Source organism: Polypterus senegalus, chromosome 4 (assembly GCF_016835505.1).
Source record: "Polypterus senegalus isolate Bchr_013 chromosome 4, ASM1683550v1, whole genome shotgun sequence".
NCBI classification, from domain to species: Eukaryota; Metazoa; Chordata; class Cladistia; order Polypteriformes; family Polypteridae; genus Polypterus; species Polypterus senegalus.
In genome coordinates, this window is record NC_053157.1 from 169,848,950 (window position 1) to 169,873,142 (window position 24,193).

The 24,193-nt window shown below is 36.1% G+C and overlaps 1 protein-coding gene across 2 annotated transcripts in view; it reads left to right on the forward strand.

Annotated features, from left to right (window-relative positions):
• elf2a (E74-like factor 2a (ets domain transcription factor)) overlaps positions 1 to 24,193 on the forward strand; it is a 132,539-nt gene that overhangs the window by 96,027 nt on the left and 12,319 nt on the right. Inside the window, exon 1 of one of the 2 annotated variants that reach the window (XM_039751671.1) lies at positions 14,979 to 15,081. The exons of the other annotated variant lie outside the window; for it this stretch is intronic. Coding sequence (XP_039607605.1) covers positions 15,024 to 15,081 — 58 coding nt within the window. The 5' untranslated portion in view covers positions 14,979 to 15,023. Of the gene's footprint in view, positions 1 to 14,978; positions 15,082 to 24,193 lie in introns of those variants that run through there. 2 annotated transcript variants of the gene reach the window in all.

Below are 24,193 nucleotides of genomic sequence, written 5' to 3' on the forward strand. Positions count from 1 at the left end.
TAATGTAATAATAAGCTTTTGGTAAATTATTGAGGCTCAGTATTGTATATTTTACTTTTTTTATATATAGTAATCAGTTTCTTTTTTGAAAAATTATTTATGACTGACATGAGTATTTACATAAGATACATGAGAAGAGTGTTCTGTAACGTGGTAAGATTCCGGTTAGACTAAGTAGCTTCAGTTGGAAATGTGGTTGCACTACTCATGTATTTCTAGAATCACCATCTAGTATGGCGCCCCATACATTGCCTTACTACTGTATAATGTTGCTTAAATTTTTGAGTATTACATTCTTTTTGTTGATAATGCAGTGTCATACATTTTATTGAAATTTTACTTAAATCCGTGGTCATTCCTTGTCATTTTAAATTTTTGTGTGATGTATTAAAAATGGTAAATTTAAGAAAAAAACCTAACTTTTCACCTTGTTAGTTTCAATCATTAGGGCCTTTGGGTGAGTATTCAATTAATTTTTACATTTTAAAGCTTCATTTTCATTAAAATGTATAAATAAATATGCTGAGGTGCCAAATGTATTTTTTAATCATTATTTTGTCAGTAGTTTGGATTTTATGCATTAAACAGGCATCTGGCTGCATTTTCATAATATTTATTTTTTATTTGTAAAATAATGTGCTTAATCATTCACTTACTTGCCACTGAAGGATTTTGTGTTCATTTACTTCTTATTGAAGAAGGAAAGAACCTAAGTTCATCTTCCGTACATGTACCTCAAAGTTAAAAATAGAATATTAAACTTAAAAATGAAATTATTTTTGCATCCAGTTTTGTTATAAAATTTTCATAGCCAGGTAAAACATGTCCTATGGTTCAATTAATATCAGTTTACAATGAAATAAAATATTGATATTAAAAGAATGACTTAATTATATGCTTTTCAGAAAATCTCAACAAACAAGTTTAGATGTTTGACAAATTAAATTACGGAGTCAGGATTAAATCTCAATATGTAACTTGATTCTTTTTTTGGTTTCCTAATTTGAGTATTGGCGTAATGGTTTTAACCCTTATCAGAAGAATGTGCCTCTGTCACATATAATGACATCTTTGCTGTTACAATGATTTGTACAAAACCTGCTTCATTCCTGGTTGGTGCCCTTATTGCAATATGAGTGCAGCAAAGTACTCCGATTACATTAGGAAGATTGGACAGTGCTGCAAGTTGCCTTTTTAAATTGACAAAAAAATGTTTTATTTATTTATTTTTTTTATTTATGTACACCCACACCATATAAAAACTGGATGTAGTGCCTTGCTGGTTTGTCAGTTGACCCCAGGTGAGCAGGAATGATGGGGTAAAGCTTGGCAGAGATATTTCGGAACTGTTGGCCAGTTCCCTCAGAAGTGACAGGTAGTCTGTATAAAGTGACGAAAAAACAAAACATTTCTGCAGTGCCAAAATACCTAAAATGTAGTCTGTAAATCATATTAATCACTTTTAGGTGGTTTGACTGCATGACCCTGTTTCAATGTATTTGTCATATGAAAATATATGCAAGCTTTTGGATCAGGTTTTTTTTTATATAAATCCTGATATTTGCTTGGGAAGTTAGGTACACACATTTCAAACCTCTTTTTTTGAGTACATAAGTTTTGTAAATGAAGACCCTGTTGTTTCCTAAATTGATAAATGCATATACAGTGCATCCGAAAGTATTCACAGCATCACTTTTCCACATTTTGTTATGTTACAGCCTTATTCCAAAATGGATTAAATTCATTTTTGGTGATGTGCAGTGTACATACACAGCCTTTCCATGAAGCTCAAAATTGAGCCCAGGTGCATCCTGTTTCCCCTGATCATCCTTGAGATGTTTCTGCAGCTTAATTGGAGTCCACCTGTGGTAAATTCAGTTGATTGGATGTGATTTGGAAAGGCACACACCTGTCTATGAGGTCCCACAGTTGACAGTTCATGTCAGAGCAAAAACCAAGCGTGAAGTCAAAGGAATTGAGACCTCCGAGACAGGATTGTCTCGAGGCACAAATCTGGGGAAGGTTACAGAAAAATTTCTGCTGCTTTGAAGGTCCCAATGAACACAGTGGCCTCCATCATCCGTAAGTAGAAGAAGTTCAAAACCATCAGCACTCTTCCTAGAGCTGGCCGACCATCTAAACTGAGCAATCGGGGAGAAGGGCTGTCAGGAGGTGACCCAGAACCTATGGACACTCTGTCAGAGCTCCAGAGGTCCTCTGTGGAGGGAGGAGAACCTTCCAGAAGGACAACCATCTCTGCAGCAATCCACCAATATGTATGGTAGAGTGGCCAGACGGAAGCCACTCATTAGTAAAGGCACATTTTGCCAAAAGACACCTGAAGGACTCTCAGACCATGAGAAACAAAATTCTCTGCTCTGATGAGACAAATATTGAACAATTCCAGGCGCCACATAGGAAACCAGGCACTGCTCATCACCAGGCCAATACTCCCACAGTGAAGCATGGTGGTGGCAGCACCATGCTGTGGGGATGTTTTTCAGAGGCAGGAACTGGGATAGTCAGGATAAAGGGAAAGAGGACTGTAGCAATGTACAGAGACATCCTGGATGAAAACCTGCTCCAGAGCGCTACCTCAGACTGGGGCGACAGTTTATCTTTCAGCAGGACAACGACCCTAAATAATTTTGAGTGGGGCTGTAATTGGTGCCAAAGGTGCATTGACAAAGTATTGAGGAAAGGCTGTGAATACTTATGTACATGTGATTTCTCAGTTTTTATTTTTAATAAATTTGCAACAACCTCAAGTAAACTTTTTCATGTTGTCATTATGGGGTGTTGTGTGTAGAATTCTGAAAAAAGTGAATTTAATCCATTTTGGAATAAGGCTGTAACATAACAAAATGTGGAAAAAGTGATGTGCAGTGAATACTTTCCGGATGCACTGTATATTTTATACAATATACTAAAATTATAAATATTTGAGAAATTAATATTACAGTAGATGTGAAACTAATGAATAGTAGAACTGAATAAGAAACAACAAGCAAGACACATATGGAACTGAACTTTGCTGTAAGTTAAGTTTCAAATAAAATAGGTCTGCATGCTAATAGTACCCGGCCACATGAGGAGGAAACTAGGTGAAAATATTTTATCCTAATGGAAAGTAATTGCCTTATCTCAGAATTTGTCCAAAAAAAAAAAAAAAATTTAATGGAAACATCATAATCCAAGTCTATTAGTATTAGGATGAGTTTACCAACATCGTTGTCATTGTCTTTTCTATGTGGCTGTTGCGACATTATGTAGCAAATTAACAACATTGTTCACACGTACCCAGATCTAGTTATTCAATGTTAATTGGGAAGTTAATAGAAATACAGTAATTTGCTGCAATACTTACTTCTGGCTTAGCTCACAAGGGCTCAATGTAGAAATTTATCACTAAATTCCTGAGAGTTTTCCATTTGTTTAATGAGTTAGAAATAGATAAAATATGGAATAATGGGTCAGCCATCACCCATTACAGTTGGAATTATATAAATGTAATTTGGAATCTTTGAGAGGTGCCCTGGACTGCATTTTATTCTGAACAGTCAGCAAGACAAATATGTGTCACATTTTTAAAAACTAAATTCCAATAAAGTTTTTTGGAGGTCATCTTTCTTGTAGAATCCACATCTTTCTAAAAAATAACTCCACTTCTAAAAAGCCATTCTTTTCAATTCACACCAGATTTGAACCAAGAGGTCATGTTCATTTCATTCAAAGTGTTTCTTTACTCTAAACATTCTTTTTACTTTATTTTCGGAAACTGGGTGTATTAGCAACCAATAAAATATTTCATTTCACTGAAGAACTTGGGAGTATAAAATCCAAAAAAATTCTTGACATTGATCATTTGTCCTTTATTTTTTTAATAACTTTCAATATGAAAAGTAAAAAGTCAAGATAATATTATTAAGGAAACAGAAGAAGATAGTTGGCAATAAATTGGTTAAGGGGTTATGTGTTCTTATTAATTCTTCATTTAAGGCGATGTAGAAATAATATTGTGGATAAAGGTAAGTTGGGTGCTTTTCTCCAGTTACATAATTATAAATAAGTCATTTTGAGAGGGGTACAAAATGAATTATTCAAAATTGTGATAATTAGACAGTACATTGTGCAAAGCCTACTGAATACTGAAAATTGATTCTAAATATTCTATTAAATGATTAAATACCTGTCCCTTCCTTTTACTGGTTGAACATTTAAGTGGCATTAATATGCAACATAAATATTCATAACTACCATAAATGAGTGAACCAGTAATTAATAATGTTAGAAATGTAACATTTTCAGATGAATATTACACTTATTAGACATGGTAAATCCTAAACAGATTATTTATGAATGTACATGGAGAAATATTTTTTAATATTAAATAAGTGTTTTTATTTTAAATTACATTTTCAATAATGCTGGTGTAGTATAATCTGCTTCATTTAACTGAATATGTATTGTCAGTATATGAAATCAAATGTGAAATAATTTCATTCAATTAATATACTGTACAACTTTAAAATACACTGACTGAAATCATTAACAAAAGTAATAGAACTAATTTAAATAAACAATGAATTTTGTTACAAGACAGAAATTACCAGTTTAATAGATTGTTTTAGTGAAAAGTTTCACCTGCATTGACACTTCAGAACCAACACATCTTCTGCCACTGAAAACAATAATGTTGTAATAACCCTAACAAATCTAACAAATCATTTTGTATTATGCACAATATGTACATGAAAGAAAACTGTAAATGGATTGTTGAACCTATGCCATGTTTCAGCTATATAACCTTCCATATCAAGTCAATATTTATCTTGTGTGCTTGTGAGGAAAAAAATGTTCAGTATAGCTAAGATAATACATGAAACCTAAAGAGAGAGCATTTTTAATTCAGGCATAAATTTGATTTAATTGCTAGTAAGTCACAGGTGAAATTATGCAATTAACAATATTAACTTAGACTCTCTTTACTCTAGTATTGATTCCCTTATGGACATTGATAATTTATCCACTCCTGAAGAACTGGTCCCACACTATAACACTGGACTTAATGGTATTCTTAACTCTGTCGCTCCATTAAAAACTAGATCGGTTTATTTCTCCTTTTCTGTTCCCTGGTTCACACCTGAACTTCAGCTTTTGAAAGCCAAAGGCAGGCATCTTGAACGGTTATATACAAAAAAACTGGACACTCTGTTCACAAAGAGATGTGCAAAAACCACATACTTTATTACAAGGACTGCATTACCCAAACTAAATCTAACTATTCTCATTATTTCTTCCAATGAAGGAAACACCAAGTCATTGTTTTCACTACTTAACAATATCACACAACCCCTGGATTCTTTATCTTCTCACATTTACTCAACTGAATTTGGCAATTCCCTTATGACCCTTTTTAATGAAAAAAATCCATTCATCATTCTCTCTGTACGAATTCCTCCAGTACTTCAATTGAATTTCACCCACCAACTCACTCATTTTCCTCTTTTCAGCTTCCTACTTTCTTAGAAATCTCAGATCTTGTCTGTAAGTCTAAACCATCCACCTGTCAACTGGAACCCATCCCTACAGTTCTAGTCAAAGCCTGCCTACCCTCTCTGGTCCCCCTTATTTCTGCTATAATCCACTCTTCTCTCACTACTGGTACTGTTCCTTCATCTTTTAAAACTGCTGCAATAACCCTAATACTGAAAAAACCTGATCCGACTAATTTCAGTAATTTTCGTCCTAATTCTTATCTACCCTTCATTTCCAAAATTATTCAACTTCATTCTCATTTATCTCAAAATAATCTGTATGAACAGTTCCAGTCTGATTTTCGTCCCCTCTACAGTACAGAAACAGCACATACAAATTACTAATGACCTCCTTATGGCAGCTGATTCTGGTTTAATTACTATTCGCATCCTTCTTGATCTGAGTGTAGCCTTTGACACTATTTGTCACCTTCGATTGGCATTACCCACACTCCACTAGATTGGTTCAGATCCTACCTCTCAGGCCGCACTCCGTTTGTTCATCTTAAAACTTTCACATCTCAACCCACCACTGTTACTTCAGGTGTGCCCCAGAGCTCTGTCCTGGGGCCCCTCCTTTTCATTATTTACCATCTTCTCCTTGGCAGTATCTTTCGTAAATATAACATTAGCTTCCACTGTTATGCTGATGACACCCAGCTCTATCTTATTAGCAAACCTACTGCTTCCTTTCAACCCTCCTCACTTACTGATTGCATAGCAGAAATCAAATCCTGATTTTCTTCAAATTTTCTTAAATAGTGACAAAGCTGAGGTTCTCCTCATTGGTACAAAATCAACATTGTCCAAAACTGATCATTTTTTTCATTTGTTGTTGATAATTCCTCTGTCTCCCCTTCCCCACACGTTAAGAGTCTGGGTGTCATCCTTGACAGTACTTTATCCTTTCAGTCCCACATCAGTAATATCTCCCAGTCTGCATATTTCCACTTGCGTAACATTAATCGTATTCGCCCCTCCCTCACTCCCCACACCACTGCTATCCTTGTTCATAGCCTTGTCACATCCCTTTTCTTTGGTATTTCTCGCAAATCTCTTTATAAGCTTCAACTGGTCCAGAATTCAGCTGCCCGCATCATTACTAGAACCCCCTCTGTTCACCATATTACTCCCATTTTGCAGCAGCTTCATTGACTTCCAGTTCAGTTCCGAATTCAATTCAAAATTCTCCTACTAACTTTTAAGGCTATCCACAACCTTGCCCCTCCATATCTGTCAGACTTCCTCCATGTTGCCATTCCCTCCCATACCCTTAGATCCTCTTCCTCCATCCACTTGACTGTCCCCTTCATCCGTCTTACCACTATGGCGAGCAGAGCATTCAGTTGCTCTGCTCACCAGCTTTGGAACTCGCTACCACCTGACCTTAGAAATATTGAATCATTTTCACTTTTCAAATCTAAACTTAAAACTCATTTGTTTAAGATTACTTTTTCTCTTTGATTACAATTGCTGTCTGATTTTAATTTTTGTATTTTACTTTTGTTTATAATCTGTGTTTTGTCTATCATTTGGTGTCCTTGAGTGTTTAGAAAAGTTCCTACAAATAAATAAAATGCATTATTATTATTATTATATTAAACACTAGGGAGCTCTGCCCCCTGCTCGCTTCGCTCGCCAACCCCCATACCGGCGCTATGCCTTAGCCACTTCGCGGCTCTGCTGCTCGCATATGGGGAAGCGGATGTACAATTTAAAAAGATTATTTACATGGGAATTGTTACATATGCATAATAGACATAACTGTTTTACATTACAGCGAGTAATTAACCAAAAAATAGTAAAACGTAATAAATTGAAAGAAAATTGTTTCATGTTGTATTAGAGGTATTTGTTGTGTTATACATTTTCATTCTGTTTGGCTTTGAAATAAACACGGAAATACTTTTTAAACTTACACTTTTACCGTCAACCTTCAGTAAAAACAATATTTGGAATTAACTTTTCATCAGTATCGCTTTGAATTTTGATTCCGTGTTTGGAGGTTTTAATTTGTGACAACGCAACGTAGAACTGCCCATGAGTGAATATAGTTTCTTTCTCTCTAATAAATAAACTAACTTTTTTGAATGTTTGTCTCTGTGATTTGTTAATTGTCATCCATCCATCCATTATCTAACCCGCTATATCCTAACTACAGGGCCACGGGGGTCCGCTGGAGTCATAGCAGAAGCTATTCTAATGGGAAACTAAACATTTTAATACGAATGGCATATCAAGATCACCTTTGTTGTCTAATGTTATCCCCTGAAGATGTACTACATTACCTTTCTTATCGCCTGTTAAAATTGTACATGTCAGAATTGTTCGGCCAATTTTGAATACAGCTAATCTTGTCCTATTGCATTGCCCATCACTCGTACATAAATTATGCAATAACATTATGATACAGCCTTCTTTCAACAGTAATAGTGTTAATGGTTGTAGATATTATACATGATATTGTAAGTTGAAGTTTTCATCTTCCACTCAATCGCCACCAACTCTTTCAGCATAGTCTATTGATACACATTTAACCAATTAGCTGTGCAACCAGTCGACAATTTTTCGCGTTTAAACGTCATTGTTTCTCAGTCCTAGGATTGCCCGTGTACTCATTTCTTCTATTGATAACCCTTCGGGATGAAATTCTTCTATAAGATTTGGACATAATAAGTCTTCTTTTATTGGGAACTTAAAGTAAGGAAACACAAAATTTTATAAGAGCTGAGAGTGCAGGAACTGTGTCTGGCAAAAGCATTCACACAAATGAGAGGTGAGAGGACCGTGGGCGGGGGCCATTAACCTGAAATGGTTCAGAGGAGTGCGGGACTTGAAAAAATCTCTTGGCCAATAGTCTTGTGTCGTAGGACTTGAAAAACTCTCTTGGCAATATTCGTGTTGTCTGAAGATTTTCTTTTACAATAGAGAGAAATTAACTGTAATGCAGCTTCACATAAGTCCAGCTTGCACATACTTCACAGAAGTCAAAAATTACTTCAGAAATTATTTGGCACTTATGAAAGTTGAGAGGGAAGGTAGGTTTGTTAGCCAACAAAGACATTTTTAATGCCTGAATCTTGTGTCATACATTCTTCTTCATCTGTAATGGTTTGAGACTTGAAGAAGTAAGCAGGTTTTACAGTATAAGAAGATAGAAACTAAAGCACTGAAAGATTTGCCTTTGAACATGGGAAATGTCCATAGCGACACTCTCACCAACTGACTTATCAAGGAATATTCCATACAAAAATTATATATATATTTTTATATGTTACTTTACCCTATGTAGTTTGTAATGGTCACCACGGAAAAATTTAAATCACATCTTTTCATGCAGAATGGAGAGAACAAAGTTGGATAGTGACCAATGCTGTACAGCAGCGAACAATGAGGAAAAATGACTAATCTCATGTTTTTTTGGAGAAACGACATAACGTTTCTGATTTAACAGAACCTTGTTGTGATCAATGCTGGATAATGTGAAACTGTGAAACACCCATGGAAAAAAGAGATAAATATCTAATATTACTCGTGTCACATAATCCACAAATCAGTTATCCAGTCATATGCTCAAAACATGCAAAACACATGCTTTTTTGCTAAAATAGTGTTAGCTAAATACTTCCAGGAAAGTCAGGGCATATCAAAAAACATGAAATAATGACACACACTGGTAAATCAAAAAGTAAAGGCAATTTGAAAATTACGCTGCAACCACAATGGATAGAAGCAACATATTTGCAATGTCTTATGGGTACTTTGAATATACACAGCACAGTGCTTTGCAGTTAGTCTAGTTGAAGCCAAAGCCAGTTGTGCTGCGGGGCTGCACCATTGTTGAACAACATGCCCTAGTGAGATTTCTTTGGGAAGAGGGTATAAAACCTGCTGAAATTCACTGAAGGATGTTGGCTCAGTACAGAAGTGAAAACAACATGATTCAATGAAAAGTTTATAAATAGGTAGAAAAGTTTAAAGCAGGAAGAACAAGTGTAACCAACAAAGCTAAATCTGATCGACCATCAACATTGAGCACACAAGCCCACATTAACATGACGAATGTCTTCCTCAGAAAAGACTGATGGACTATGTTGTCAACTGTTGCTGCACATTTGGATATTGGCTATGGATCTGCACATGCCATAGTGCATGATGACTTGTACTATAAAGTTTGTGCAAAATGGGTACCCAAACAGTTAACTCAACTGCACAAGCAACAGTGCGGGGTGGTTGCGACCCAAATTCTGAAAACGCTCTGAAGAAAATCTTGAGTGTTTTGGAGTGGATTGTCACCAGAGATGAGTCATGGGTCTATCACTGTGATCCAGAAAGCAAGAAAAAAAGCATGCTGTGGAAAAATCCATCTTATCCAGTAAAAAGGAAATTCAAATGACCACCTTCGGCAAGTAAAATCACAGTGACCTTGCTTTGGGAAATTAAGGGTTCTATACTGCCACATTTTCAGGAACATAGACAGTTAGTGATACTGTGCTATGTTTGGAGAGAAACTGAAACCTGAAATTCACAACTGAAGAAGAGGAATGTTTTCAAAAATAATCTTGCTGCTTGATGACGATGCATATCCCCATATACCAGTTGCAGTGTTTGAGGCAGTGTAACAGCTTTGGTTTGAATGTCTTCCGTAACCCCTTTACAGTGTTGATCTAGTACCATGCGACTATTACATTTTCCATCCACTTAAAGAGACACTGCGCTGTCACAGGTTCACATCTGATGATGATGATGTTAAGGAAGCAGTGCAGACCTGGATTCGAGAGCAGACGAAAAGATTTGGCCTGCAAGGGAGATAATGTGGAGAAGTGATGTAACTGTTACATTCACCTACTCAGTTACCGGTATTGAAGGGTAAGTTTGCTTTACTTTTTGATTTTCCTTGTGTACTGTATATATACCGTGCCCTCCATAATGTTTGGGACAAAGATACATTTTTCCAAGATATACTTCTCTGCTCTATAGTTTAAAATTAAAATTCAAACATTTCAAATATGATTAAACTGCACATTGCAGACTTTAAGGGAATATGTAAACATTTTGGTTACCATAATGTGTGGGACATAGCAATGGCTGGTATATTAAAGCAGTCATATTTAGCACTTTGTTGCATATTCCTTGCATGGAATGACTGCTTGAAGTCTGTGAATCACAGACATCACAAGGTGCTACGTATCTTCTCTGGTTATGCTGTGTCAAGCCACTAATACTCATCTTCAGGTCCTGCGTGTTTGTGAAGCTTGTCCCCTCAAGTTTTCTCTTCTGTATATGGAAATCCTGTTCAACTGTATATAAATTGGGTGACTGGCTTGGACATTCGAGAATTTTACATTGTTTAGCTCTGAAAAACTCTCTTGTTGCCTTAACAGTATGGTTGGGGTCATTCTCTTGTTGTAAGATGAAGTGCCTTCCAATGAGGTTGGAAGCATTTACCGGAACTTGAGCAGATGTTTCTATACACCACAGAATTCACTGTGCAACTGCTATGAGCAGTTACATCATCAATGAAGTGTGCCAGTAGCTGTGGTAGTCACACATGCCCAAGCCATAACACACCCATCACTAAATTTAACAGATGAGGTTGTATGCTTTGGATCTTCATCAGTCCCATGTCATCTCCAAACTTTGCTTTTGCCATCACTCTGATACAGGTTAATATTTGTCTCCTTTATCCAAAAGGCGTTTTTGCAGAATATTTCAGGCTCTTTTAAGTACCTTTTTGGAAACTGTAGTCTGACTTTCCTGTTTTTGTGGCTTACTAGTGGTCAGCATCTTGCAGTTTCACCTCTGTATTTTTGTTCATTAAGTCTTATGTAGATCCAGCATCTTTCTGACAAATGTTTCCGATCTATTGGACAGACATTTGGGGCTTTTTCTTTACCATGGTAAAGATTCTTCCGTCATCAGCAGTGGAGATCTTCCTTGGTCTATGAGTACCTTTGCAATTACTAAGCTCACCAGTGCATTTTATCTTCTAATGATATTACAGACAGTTGATTTAGGTAAGGTTTCACCAATGTCTCTAATGGTTTTATTTTTGGTTTTCAGCATCATAATGGCTTCTTTGACTTGCATCGGCACAACTCTTGGTGCCCCATTTAACAATGGCAACTGCAGACTATAAAGGGTAGAAACAAGCTTAGGTATCTTATACCTGCACTAATGAAGGAATGAGATACACCCGAGTAATCACAAACACCTTTGACACCAATTGTCCCAAACATTATAGTGCCCTGAAATGGGGGGACCATTTATAAAAGTGTTGTCATTTCTACATGGTATGACCGAAATGTATACAAATACCTATGTCTTATTCAAATTCTTACTTTGTCTTTTATTTCTCTTTTCTTCATCATGTAAAGCACTTTGAGCTACATTATTTGTATGAAAATGTCCTATATAAATAAATGTTGCTGTTTAAATGAAAATCTGCAATATGTACTTTAATGACATCTGCATTGTTTGATTTGTAATTTTAAACTGGAGCAGAAGGGTAAATCGTTGAAGAATGTGACTCTATCCTAGACATTAAGGACATTGTATATAGTGTGTGTGTGTGTATATGTAATATAATATATAAATATATATATATATATATATATATATATATATATATATATACACACACACACTCACCAGCCACCTACATCTGTTCAACTGCTTGTTAATGCAAATACCTCATCAACCAATCACATGACATGACAGCAACTCAATGCATTTTGGCATGTAGACATTGTCAAGATGACCTCCTGAAATTCAAACAGCATCAGAATGGGGACGAAAGGTGATTTAACTGACTTCGAATGTGGAATGGTTATTGGTGCCAGACGGGCTGGTCTGTGTATTTTAGAAACTGCCAATCTACTGGGATTTTCACGCACAACCCTATGTTGGGTCTATAGTAAATGGTCCATAAAAGGGAAAATATCCATTGACTGGCAGTTCTCTGAGTGAAAATGCCTTGTTGATGCCTGATGTTAGAAGAGAATGGCCAGTCTGGTTTGAGCTGATGGAAAGGCAACAGTAACTCGAATAACCACTCATTACAACTGAGGTATGCAGAAGTACATTTCTGAATGCACAACACCTCGAATCCTAAAGCAGATGGGCTACAGCAGAAGGAGACCACGGCAAGTGCTACTCCTGTCAGCTAAGAACAGGAAACTGAGGCTACAATTCACATGGTTTCACCAAAATTGGACAACAGCAGATTGGAAAAATGTTGCATAGTATGATGAGTCTTGATTTCTGTTGCGACGTTTGGATGATAGGATCACTGGCATCAACAACATGAAAGCTTAGATCCATCCTGCCTTGTATCAACAGTATAGGCTGGTGGTGGTGGTGTAATGGTGTGGGGAATATGTTCTTGGCACTCTTTGGGCACCTTAGTACCAACTGAGCTTCATTTAAATGCCACAGCCTACCTTAATATTGTTTATGACCACTTCTGATGGCTACTTCCAGCAGGATAATGTGCCATGTCACTAAGTTCAGATCATCTCAAACTGGGTTCTTGAACATGAAAATGCATTCACTGTACTCAAATGGCCTCCAAATTCAACAAATCTCAATCCAATAAGAGTACCCCTTGCATGGGGTGGAATGGGAGATTTGCATCTTGTATATGCAGCTAAAAAAAAACGCAGCAACCAACTGATGCTATCATGTCAATAAGGACAAAAATCCTTGAGGAATGTTTCCAGCACCTTGTTGAATCTATGCCATGAAGAATTATGGTGGTTCTGAGGGCAAAAGGGGGTGGGTCAAGGGGGGAGGGGGTGGGCGTTCAACCCTGTACTACCATAGTGTATCTAATAAAGTGGCTGGTGAGTGTGTTTGTATTGAGTGAAAAGTAATCTGATTTAAGTTAATCAAAGTTAAATGAGCATTTTACAGCTAAGGTCTTATGGTTGTGATGTATGGAACCTTCTCCAGCATATCCAAGTGCAAGGTGAGAGCTAACCTTGGGTGGCAATATACTTTATATTGCTGTATTCAGTGATAATTTCTAATAGCAATTTTTATGCAGATTGGAGGATTAAGTGTTGGTACCAGTTCTGAAATTCTTAAATTGCTTAATCCAATACAAATAAAATGAATTCCTGTTCAAAAAGGTAAAAAAATACAAGTGCAGCAAAAAAATACAAATATATTAGCAGTGGAGTTTTAAAAATGATTAATGTGAAGTGAACGCATGTATGCAAGGTAGAGGAGAGGAGATAGGGCATTTGATTGTGGTTTTATATAAGCTACATCCCAACTCCTAAACTATCTTTATCTGTAACACCTTTTGTTCATATGGAAATTAGCCATTTCCTTTACCATTAGGCAGAGATTTTAACCTCTTGCTTATTACAAATGTTTGTTTTATTAGTTTTACTTCTTTCCTTTTTAACAGATTTTTCCATAGAATGGCTATGTTTGATAATTATTTTACAAAAGGAAAAAAGATTAATAACAAAGTAAAAATAACAATTAGCATTAAGAAAAATGTATGTGGCTTCAGTACCTGAAGTGTCCAGAGTCACTTCTGTATAGAACTTTTCTGGAGAACGTTTCAAATCACCAGTACCCTCAATGTTAAAACCTTTATTTTCACATTAGATAAAAATGTAATGACATGATTGCCAGTCTGTTGTTTTGCATTATAGACTTACTTATATGCCTAATATTTACCCGTTTAAATTATTGTATTCTTATTTATTGTAAGATTTGATGCTGATTTATAAAGCGATTCTCAGTAGCTGGAAATTGTAACTTTTTTGTACAAAAAAATAATTGAATTTGATTCGACACCGCATTTTTGAACAATTATATATATCGTTCAATTTGCTGCTTTAATTTTTTGTGCCATTTAGCTATTGTCAACGTAACTAGTAAACAGCATTTCAACCCTACACAATCAAATAAAGTAGATATAGTATCGCCGCTTCGTTTAAATTGATAGAATTGATCTATACATTTATTTATATATATATATATATAGGTTTATGTACCGTCATTCAAATTCTAGATTTCCGTTTGAGTATAACATTCAATAATTTGGAGAAAAAACATCGCATTGCACAGTGATCCTTTATTTTTATGAAAAAGGCTTTGCAGTCTTGTTCATACCGAAATATAGGACGCTGCATTCCAGAATAACCCTTTTTACTGCGCAGTATTTAATAAAATTCTCACCAAACCCCTGCTAACGGAGTAAAGAGGCGGGTGAAACGTGGAATTGATGCATATGCGAAAGGTATATGTAAACGCAGTCAGCGGACTCGGTGGCGGGGTGGGGAGAGGGGCGTATTGAATCTCACGGCAATACGGGAAGGATTTCCTGTGAGTAGCGCGGAAGGATCCTTTTGTTGCTGTGCGTTGGTTGGCTGCTTTGGCTTCGTCTGAGGTGATTTCCTGTGGCAGCGGAGTGATTTGGTTTGTGTCTCAATGTAAGTCAATGTGAAGCTGCAACGCTGGGAGAACATGGCGACTTCACTGCATGAGGGACCCGCTAACCAGCTTGATCTGCTCATCAGAGCCGGTAACAATTCGCAGACGTCTGTTTTTCTGCAGCTTTGTGGCACTCTTGCAGTCCGTGAGCATTTTTGCTGCTTTGACTTTGTAAGAAAAGCGGTGGTAGCGACAGCTGGCAGTGCAGCTTTGGTGGAAGTTGTTGTGTTTAAAAGTAATGGAGGGCAAATCAGGAAGTGATCACCTTGGTTAGCAACCTGCATGGCGTTCTGTGCTTTTCCTGTTTTGGAGACTGGTGAAATAAATGATCTTGTGTCGCATGCTGTCGATTTTCTTAACTGAGATGAATGTGTCTCCCGGAACGGGGCTTTCATATGCGTGAAGAAAGTACCACTTTGTTTGCGCTGCTTTGTAGCACTGCTCTAATGTGCGCGGCTAGAAACCAGGAAGTGTGTGAGATTGTTGTCTTCCCCACGTCTTTGCCACGCTGTCTAGACTGAAAAGATGGCTAGTTTCCACATGAAATGACATTTAGTTGGCATTACATCGCTTAGATTAATATCTTTAAATACTCTTACATCATTCATAATTTTTTTATATTTGTAATATTGGAATGGACCGTTTCATAACCTTGGTCAGTTTACCTAGCAGCATCCTTAAACCGTTATTAATTTAAGTTGACGTATAATTTGTTTAGAGGCACAATTAATAGTCACGTGCTACACTAAAATATTACGCTTTCTGTTAACGGGTGATTTGCAGCGCTACGGATTTAGATTCTCGATTTTTGGTGGAACTTAATACCGTTAGCGCTACATCGCGTGCGTGCTGCATACGCTTTTTAAATTGTTAATCCTGTGGATTTATTTTGCACTCCCAGCTGCCGTGGTATAAAATTACTAATGGGCCTGAATATCTAAAAGATGTGTTTCTGGCTTTCTGATTATTTTATTTATTTAAATAATTATTTGATGGCGGAAGAACTGGGACGCGTCCGGGGTGGTGTGTCTTCCCTGGAGCGACAGCGATATATCGCCAATGAGCTTTAGGAGATGTTCGAATTGGCAGTTTCGCCCAATCACAGGGAGCATTGAAGCTGCCGAAGATAAGCGCGCCGACCTATCAGAGGCAGGGAGGAGATTGATTGGCAAGGTTCTTTGATTGCGTCTGGACAGAGAACTGGAGGGAAAAGGGAGCGAGTGACTGTAAACACGGAAGTCTTTAAAAACCTGTGCCGCACATTGTGGATGTGGCGCGACCATTTGTCCCATGTAAGCCGAGTTCATTTACCTGTAACTACAAATTTAAAACATGTAGTTTATGAACGCGATTCTGAGTAGCTTCTTGTAAATAAGTAATAATTTTGGCGGTTTTTGACATCAGTACGGTACCACTTTTCGTATTGAGAGACACTGAAATAAAAGGTAGACTTCTTTTTCGTTAGACTATGTAACAGTATATAACAAAGTCGGAAAATTAGATTTTTTTATGTTAGAAAATAATAGCCATGAAATTTCCTGTTAGTCGTCTTCGATCCGGTGTCAAATGTGCACGCGTTTTCGTTTTCTTTTGTATTTATATAGGGTATGACTTGTTTGTGTTTAATTTAAAGTAGTTGGCTATTATAGGCATGCCTCGTTTTCTCAAATTTTGTGTACGTTTTGAGTTGGTGGCTGGTAGTGCGTTAATATGACAATGTGGATGACAAATGCACGTGTAAGGAGTACCCCTAATTCAAACATGTAATTTAAAAAAAATACTGAAGTGTCATAGCATGGACAGAGTAAGTCCTTTTTTCTTTTGCATATTAAAAGTCCGGCCTTTAGGACCATCTTTGGAAGAATTGGGTTAATTACACAGGTAATCCAAATATGCAAGCTTGCTAAAATAGTTAACAGATTTTGTTTGTGGCTGACAGTTTACTGTTTTACTTTAATGTGTCTTGTATGCAGCTCCTGGTAGGATTGTAACGTGTATTTAAGAATGCTAGGACGTCTGCCCTTCTTCGATCAGTTTAATGTAAACTGTAATCATAATAACGCTTACTACTACCCTCGAGGTAGAATATATGTTAGATTTTGTTAAAAATTATATTGATTAGTATTTGATGGAGCAGTTAATCTGAAACGGATTATTACCGTCTGGGCTGTGTGTTTTATTTTAACCCTAAAATAGTCTTCCTTAGGAAGTATTTAATGCAATGAAACCTGAGTAAACGAATGTCTCAATAGAGAGTTTATTTTGGGTAAAATAGAAAGGATTACTTTGTGTTATTAGATTAATTAATATGGTATTTTGCACTGTTAAATGAGTAGTAATAAAACTGTAGAGTACCTTTTGGAGCAGGTTTTCACATTGTTGTTGGATGTAAGAGCTTAAACTAAGTGATGATCTTTTTTATTTAGGCTTGTTTTTTCAGTTTCAGGTATAATATAGTACATAATTTCATTCACCATTTTTAAAACAATAATTTAAGGATACAGTCCTGTGAATTATATTTACCAATTTACTTATGAAATTGCAGTGAAGCTATAATAAAACCCGATGATGACTGTGTATTAAATGGATTCTTGACTATTTTATTGTGAAATCGTCAAAGTGGACCAAGTTACATTACATTCAGAATGTAGATTGAGGTGTGAATAATTTGTTAGAGATTCATCTTCAGTTTAATGATTTTACACTTTAAAATGTGACAATTTTTATATGTATAAAATAGATCATGAGTGATGTCTGATAATATGTGTGTTTGTAAATTTCTGTCCTAGCATATTTTGTTTTCACTAAGCACTTTACCTAAAGAGCAAATGACTGAATTTTCTAAGCAAATTACTCTTTTTATGGGATTTTGGGCAACAGTTTATCAGTTTTATACACCACAAAGATAAAATGAAGTTTTAAAGCTGTTTATTAAAGGTGTATAACTAATGTTAGAACAGAGTAAGAGATTTTTAGCTTTTTAAAACTACAGTATTTTTTAATTTGTGTGAAGTCGCATGTTGTTTGATTAGTCAGTAGTGTTTTCTATATTTAATATACATCTTTCAATTTGTATTCAAGTGTGTGTAAGTACACAACAGTATTGTCTTGTTTTGCATGTGTGCATAAATAAAATATAATGGTGTTAGAGTGTGAGTCCTTATACGTTGTGCATAAGGTTATTTTTGCCTCATTAATATTTTTGCTTCTATTTGTTTAGTTTATTTTTTAGGTTCATTTAGTTTGTTGTTTAGTTTTAGGTTTTTGTCTTGACCCTTTTTGTGTTTGTGATTTAATGACACTTTAGCAAAAGTCACCCCAGCTCAATTGCTGCTGTCTTTATAGGGCATTTGCCATAGAAATTTCATTGTAACAGAGTAAGGAGAGAGCACTTTTAGCCTAGTGGTGACGATAATAATATAAGCAGGGTTGCCTAAAGATAGCCATGATCAAACATCTTCTCTTTAGTGCAGCATAGTTAGTCATTGCAGATTCTCCAAACATGGGAAGAGCTGCTGAGGACATCGTATAAGTGCTGACAGAGTTTAACAGGTGGTCTAACGGCACTAAGTTTATAAACTGCTCCCTCTAATGTAGAAGTTGGTAAATCTGTACATGGCCAACTTGAAGTATACAGCTGTTTTTCTACAGCTTAACCACTGTAGGTTATTATAAGTAATTAATTTTTCCTGAGAATAAAAAAAATTTTAAGACTAATTTAAATTTAGCCAGCCTTAGTGGCAAATATGCTGTTTTTGACATTTTGAAAATAGTTACTGTAATATATAAGTTAATTGTATGTCAGATATGTTCAAAAAGGATTATATATTAACAGTTTGTACCTTAAACAGTATTTTGATAATGTGGCATTAACAATTGTAGTAAGGACTTTCAATTGGCCCTTAAAATTGTTTATCTTCTATACTAGAAGACAAGTATTATTGCACTTTATACATTGGTGACAGTGCAACAAAACTTGTATGCAATTCCTGGTAACATTTGTGAACAGGATTATTTTAAAAGAATAAACAGTGCAAAGATTTGTTCATTATACAGTAAGTATTTTTTAATCTTTTTGTCATTAAATACTAGTGGAATCTTATGTAATTTACCAGGAATTAATATTATGATCAGCAACTGTTTTCTATTAAAATTCTTTATCTTTCGAGGATGTGATTGCTGCTTTCTTAAGAAGTTACAGTAAATTGTTAAATTGGAATATAAAACACATCTTTTGGCATGCCTCCATATACTAATAGTTATCCAGTAATAGTTCCTCAGTATCAATTAAGACATTTTGTTCAACTGTACAGCTTTCATTAGTAGAATGGCAAATGTATCGTATTCCTTTAATTATTGGGTGCTGACCTCTCTCCCCACAATTCAAGCACTAATTTTTTAAGGGATCATTTGGCTAAGCAAGACATCATAAATAACTTTTTTTAAATGCGTCTTATGTCACTCAGTCATAGCAAGTAAATGAAGAGAATCTTGAGCATTTGCCATCCCAGGTGAACACAGATAATGGCAGTTTTAAAGTTCGATAATGTTGACAGAGTGACCCTTTAGAATTTTTTATTTTCTAAATTTAGTTGAGGCTACCTTTTTTATTGAGGGGAGCAATTTGTCATGTTATATTGGTAACATTCTGAATCCACAAACTGTTAAAAAAAAACAAAAAAAAAAACTGTAAAATATGCCCATCTTTGAAAATGCTCTTGTAATTGTTTAACACAATAGCACTGATTTAAATGTTGTGCAATTACAGGCTTTCCTCTCCTGCTTAACAAAATACACAGCTGTGTAAATAACAACAAAAACGTGAAAAAAAAAAAAAACTGGCCTACTTGCTCTGACAAATGAAGTTTTCCTCTGATGCGGATATAGCCCTGTTCATCTGTTGTAGGTTTTGTGCAAGGATCTCTAGCCTATCAACAGTCTCTGGCTTGAGAGATGACCTGTGACAGGTTACAACATTGCCACTGCAACTAAACACCCTTTGGGAAGGAAATTGGTGGGTGGTACGCAGAGATACTTCTTTGCCAGCTGGCTCAGTGCTGGGAATACAACCTCATGTTCTTTCCACCATTTGAGAGGATCTGTATCACTCTCTACACTAACAGACTACAAGTAGCTGGAAAGTTAATGTTTTTTTGCCTCCATCTGTGTCAGTGTGGTGGTGCTGGTGGCTGTGTTCTCCTCGAACAATCTTGCAACTGAGTTCTTCTTTTTAACTGTTGGTGGCACAAATTCTGCTACTTCTTGGACTGCAGGCGTGGGTACAGCTGTGTAAGGCTTAAAGCTGCCAACAGAAACTCCACCTCCAAGACAGCTTTGTACTTCAGTATGTAATCTTGTCACTTGCTACATATTTGGCTCTAAATCTTGGATCTACGAATGAGGCCATGTCCGATAGGTCACTAGTGGCTGGGTCAGCCTACTTTGTGTTGAGGTCACCCCTAATAGCAGTGTTGATAGATTTGCACAGCTCAGTGGCTCCTTCATGTGCCAGGAGACTTGAATTGAAAATATGAAGCATATGAGTGAGTCACATAGTCTTCACCAGACAAAGCATCTGTGAACTCCTGAAGAGTTTTCAGAGCTTTCAGGACTCCTCCAGAACCTATAATGTCCTGGAATGTGGGGAAAGGATGCCTGGATTTTTTGTAAGAGATCAAAAATTTTGTGGTTGCTCTCTGCTGCTCCAGGACTCTCTCATTCCTTTGTTGCTGTGCTCCACAATATGTGGTCATCTGTATGATTAGCGGGTAAGCAGTCAAACCAAGCTGATTCTGGATTCAGCTCTTTTCTTTTTCTCCAGCTGTAGGAGAAGCTGTTGACAATTGTCTTACACAAAGAAATTGCCCGGGTGATGCTATGTCCTGCAATACAAAATTGTAAAAAAAAAAAAAAAAATGTAATTCTTTATTTTACTTAATGCATTTAGAGAGACTGATCACTTAAGAACAAATTAAATTCTGCATTTAACAGACATCACTTAAAATAAACGGTAATATTGTTAGTGCTTTTTTTTAACCTCCTGTAAATAAAACTGTCATTTAGTTAATTTCATTAATACTGCATCCGCCAATTGCCAGGTGAAGTTGGTGACCGAAGCACTACATCCTTTGCCACTTCGACAGCTGCAGTGCTTTGACAATGTTGCTCACATTGTTGGTTGTGATTGAAATTAGTCCTTTTTCGTTTAGCTTTCAGTTTACAAGGGCATCCTGCATATCTTCAGGTATATATTCTTTAATGTGATCTTGGGGAAAATAACTAGTTTGTAGACGCACTGTTTTTCAGTGAAATACATTGTTACATATGGCTTGCATTTTCTGCTGGATCACAGATCAGTTTATGGTGTAAAATGTGTCACTTTTGCAAGCCAGTCAGTAAGATTCTGCCTGAGTTCAGTGTATATTTTTGCTAGTGCTTCTATTGCAAAGTAGTTATGACCGGGCAACTTGTATCTTAGATCAGTGGTATTTAGCAGCCTTTTAAAGCTGGTTTGTTCCGTAGTTGAAACCAGGGCTGTGGAGACAGAGCCAAGGAGTCAGAGACAATTTTGGGTACCTGGAGTCAGAGTCGGCAAAAATGTACCAACTCCTAAATAAATTTAAATTCTAATGACTAAAAATACAGCTAGTTCAAAAGCCCCATTTCACAAACAATAGTCATAATTAAGTACTTATCTGATGTAAAAATAAAGCCCAGTGCATAGTTGTGTTACTACTAGTGTGAAGTTCAGCTGAGCTATTATATAACGTGACATTCACATATTGTAATCTGGATAATGGTACATTACAATAAGTGTTCATTTTATTTCAGATATAATGTGTTTAACAAGTTCATTTGAGTGTAAACAAGTGTAATGATGTAGGTGTGTGTTATGGCCTGATGTGTGTTCAGGGGTTCTTGTCTTTTGTTTAAACTGGCCAATATGGTAGTGAGTTGGCTTCCTAGCCAGTAGTTCTGTGGTTAAATGGTCTGTTGCCTTCCTTTAATCAACATGGAAAATACATTAGTATATTAAATACAGAGGAGTCGGAGTCAGAAGTACCAGAAACTAAGGAGTTGGACTTGAAAGATTTATCTACTGACTCCACAGCCTTGGGTGAAACGGGGACCATATCTTTGGTGATGTGGTAGGTCACCTCCTCAGTTATGTCATGCTTTTCTGATCATACACGCACACCTTGTTTAAACAAAGCTTACACTGTGTTTTGTTTCGGGGCAGAATGTTTAGGCAGAAGGGATGCAGCAGCGAAGTTTAACGCAGTTTGTACTGCAGTGTGTTACTGTTGTAAATGTTAGAGATTTGAAGTGCTTCCACTTTTGGATGCAACCTTTTTACAACATTCTCTGGGAATTGCATGGTTCTGCTGCTCATACAATCTTTTAGATCCGAACCATCTCCAAATGAACCATTGTTCTTCTTTTTACAAACCAAATAATCTTTACCAGTTACAACCTAGAACACGTCACCCTCCATGTTTTGGTGCAGGAATTGTGAGTTGAGTGGGGGTGGAGTTTGCAAGCAGAATGAGAGTGTAGGAGTGATGCTAACATTGGCACAACTTTAGAGTCTGTTCTACAGAAACAAATTTTTCATTTCAACACACAAAAATAGCTCTATATAACGGTATTGTTTTATCCTGTATCTTGATTAAAAGTATATCGATATACCATAAAAGTCGATAAACTGCCCAGCCCTGTTCTCAAGTAACATTTAGCTTTGTTTGACTAAGTAAGTTAGTGAGAGGGTATATAACACTTGGTATATTAATGTGTTTTTAATTTCTATACAGTGGCCCAAGTTTGAAAGACTGGAGATTAGCAAATAATATCCTGTGGCATAAAAATGGTAATTGGGCTGATCCAGTTAATTAGGGTTCAGATGTAGAAGGTCATGCTTAACTAATATGTTGGAATACTATGAATAGAGCAACAGAAGCCTACGATAACAGTGGTGCATATTATTTATCTTGAATTTCAGAAGGCTTTTTAAAAGGTATCACATGAAAGGCTAGTGGAAATGTAGGGCATGGTCTGCAGTGTATTACAAAATTGACTCAAACAAAGGCAGGAAAGGCTATGGTGAGAGGAACTTTTCAAAATTAGTTGATGTTAAAAGCAGTGTCCATCAGTGTTCAGTGCTGGGTCTGCTGCTGTTTTTAAAATACATAAACGATCTGGACAAGAATGCATTCAGTAAACTGGTTAAGTTTGTCGATGATACCAAACTAGGTGGAAGGGTGTATAATGTAGAATCGGGTAAACTTTTACAGAGGGACTTGGGTAACATACAGGCTTGGATGGATTTATGTTAATTTAATGTAAGTAAATGAGTATTTTACTCCTTGCATGTAATACTGTACAAGTGGAGTTCTCAAACCTGTACTCCCCAACTTCATCCAAGAGTCATAGTGAACTCATCACTATCTTACATCCAGACATTATACAGAAGTGAAGAAGAAAGCTAATAGGATTTTAGATGTTGCAGCATGATGTTTGGAGTATAAGTAGAGCTGGGCGATAAAACAATAATTATCGCAATATAACTTTTCGGTAGTATGGAGGTATTTTGGCTATTTAAAGTCCCAACAAGAAGCAGAGTAGTATGCACTGCAAATTGTGTCGAAGACATGTTCCCACAAATACAGGTAATACCACTAATCTTTTGTACCATCTGAATCAGTGCCATCCTTAAGAGCATGCAAAAGCCAAGACTTTTAAAACCAAATTTTTAAAACAATTTGAATCTATACAAAGGAAAGGATACAATATAGAGGTAGTTTTGAGAGTTTATTTTGAATTAATACCAACTTTATTTGGAACCGACCAAAGAATTTACTTTGTATTCTCCTGTAAAATGTGAAAGCTTTTAATATTTTAGAATTTTAAGATTTTATTTATTTGGAGTTGACCTTCAAATTTAGAGACTCTTTTTCATCTTGTATTATCAATTTTATTTGTTTGGAATAGACAAAGCATTTCGTTGCACATTTTGTTTCATTTGTATGCATTACATTTATCAAGTTCAGCCTCTGACAGAAAATAAATAATATTTAAAGGATATCATAATATGTCAGTTAGGAATAACACGGATCCTTTTAAGCTTGACAGAAATAGTGATTTGATTTATATGATATATATAGATATATATATATATATATATATATATATATATATATATATAT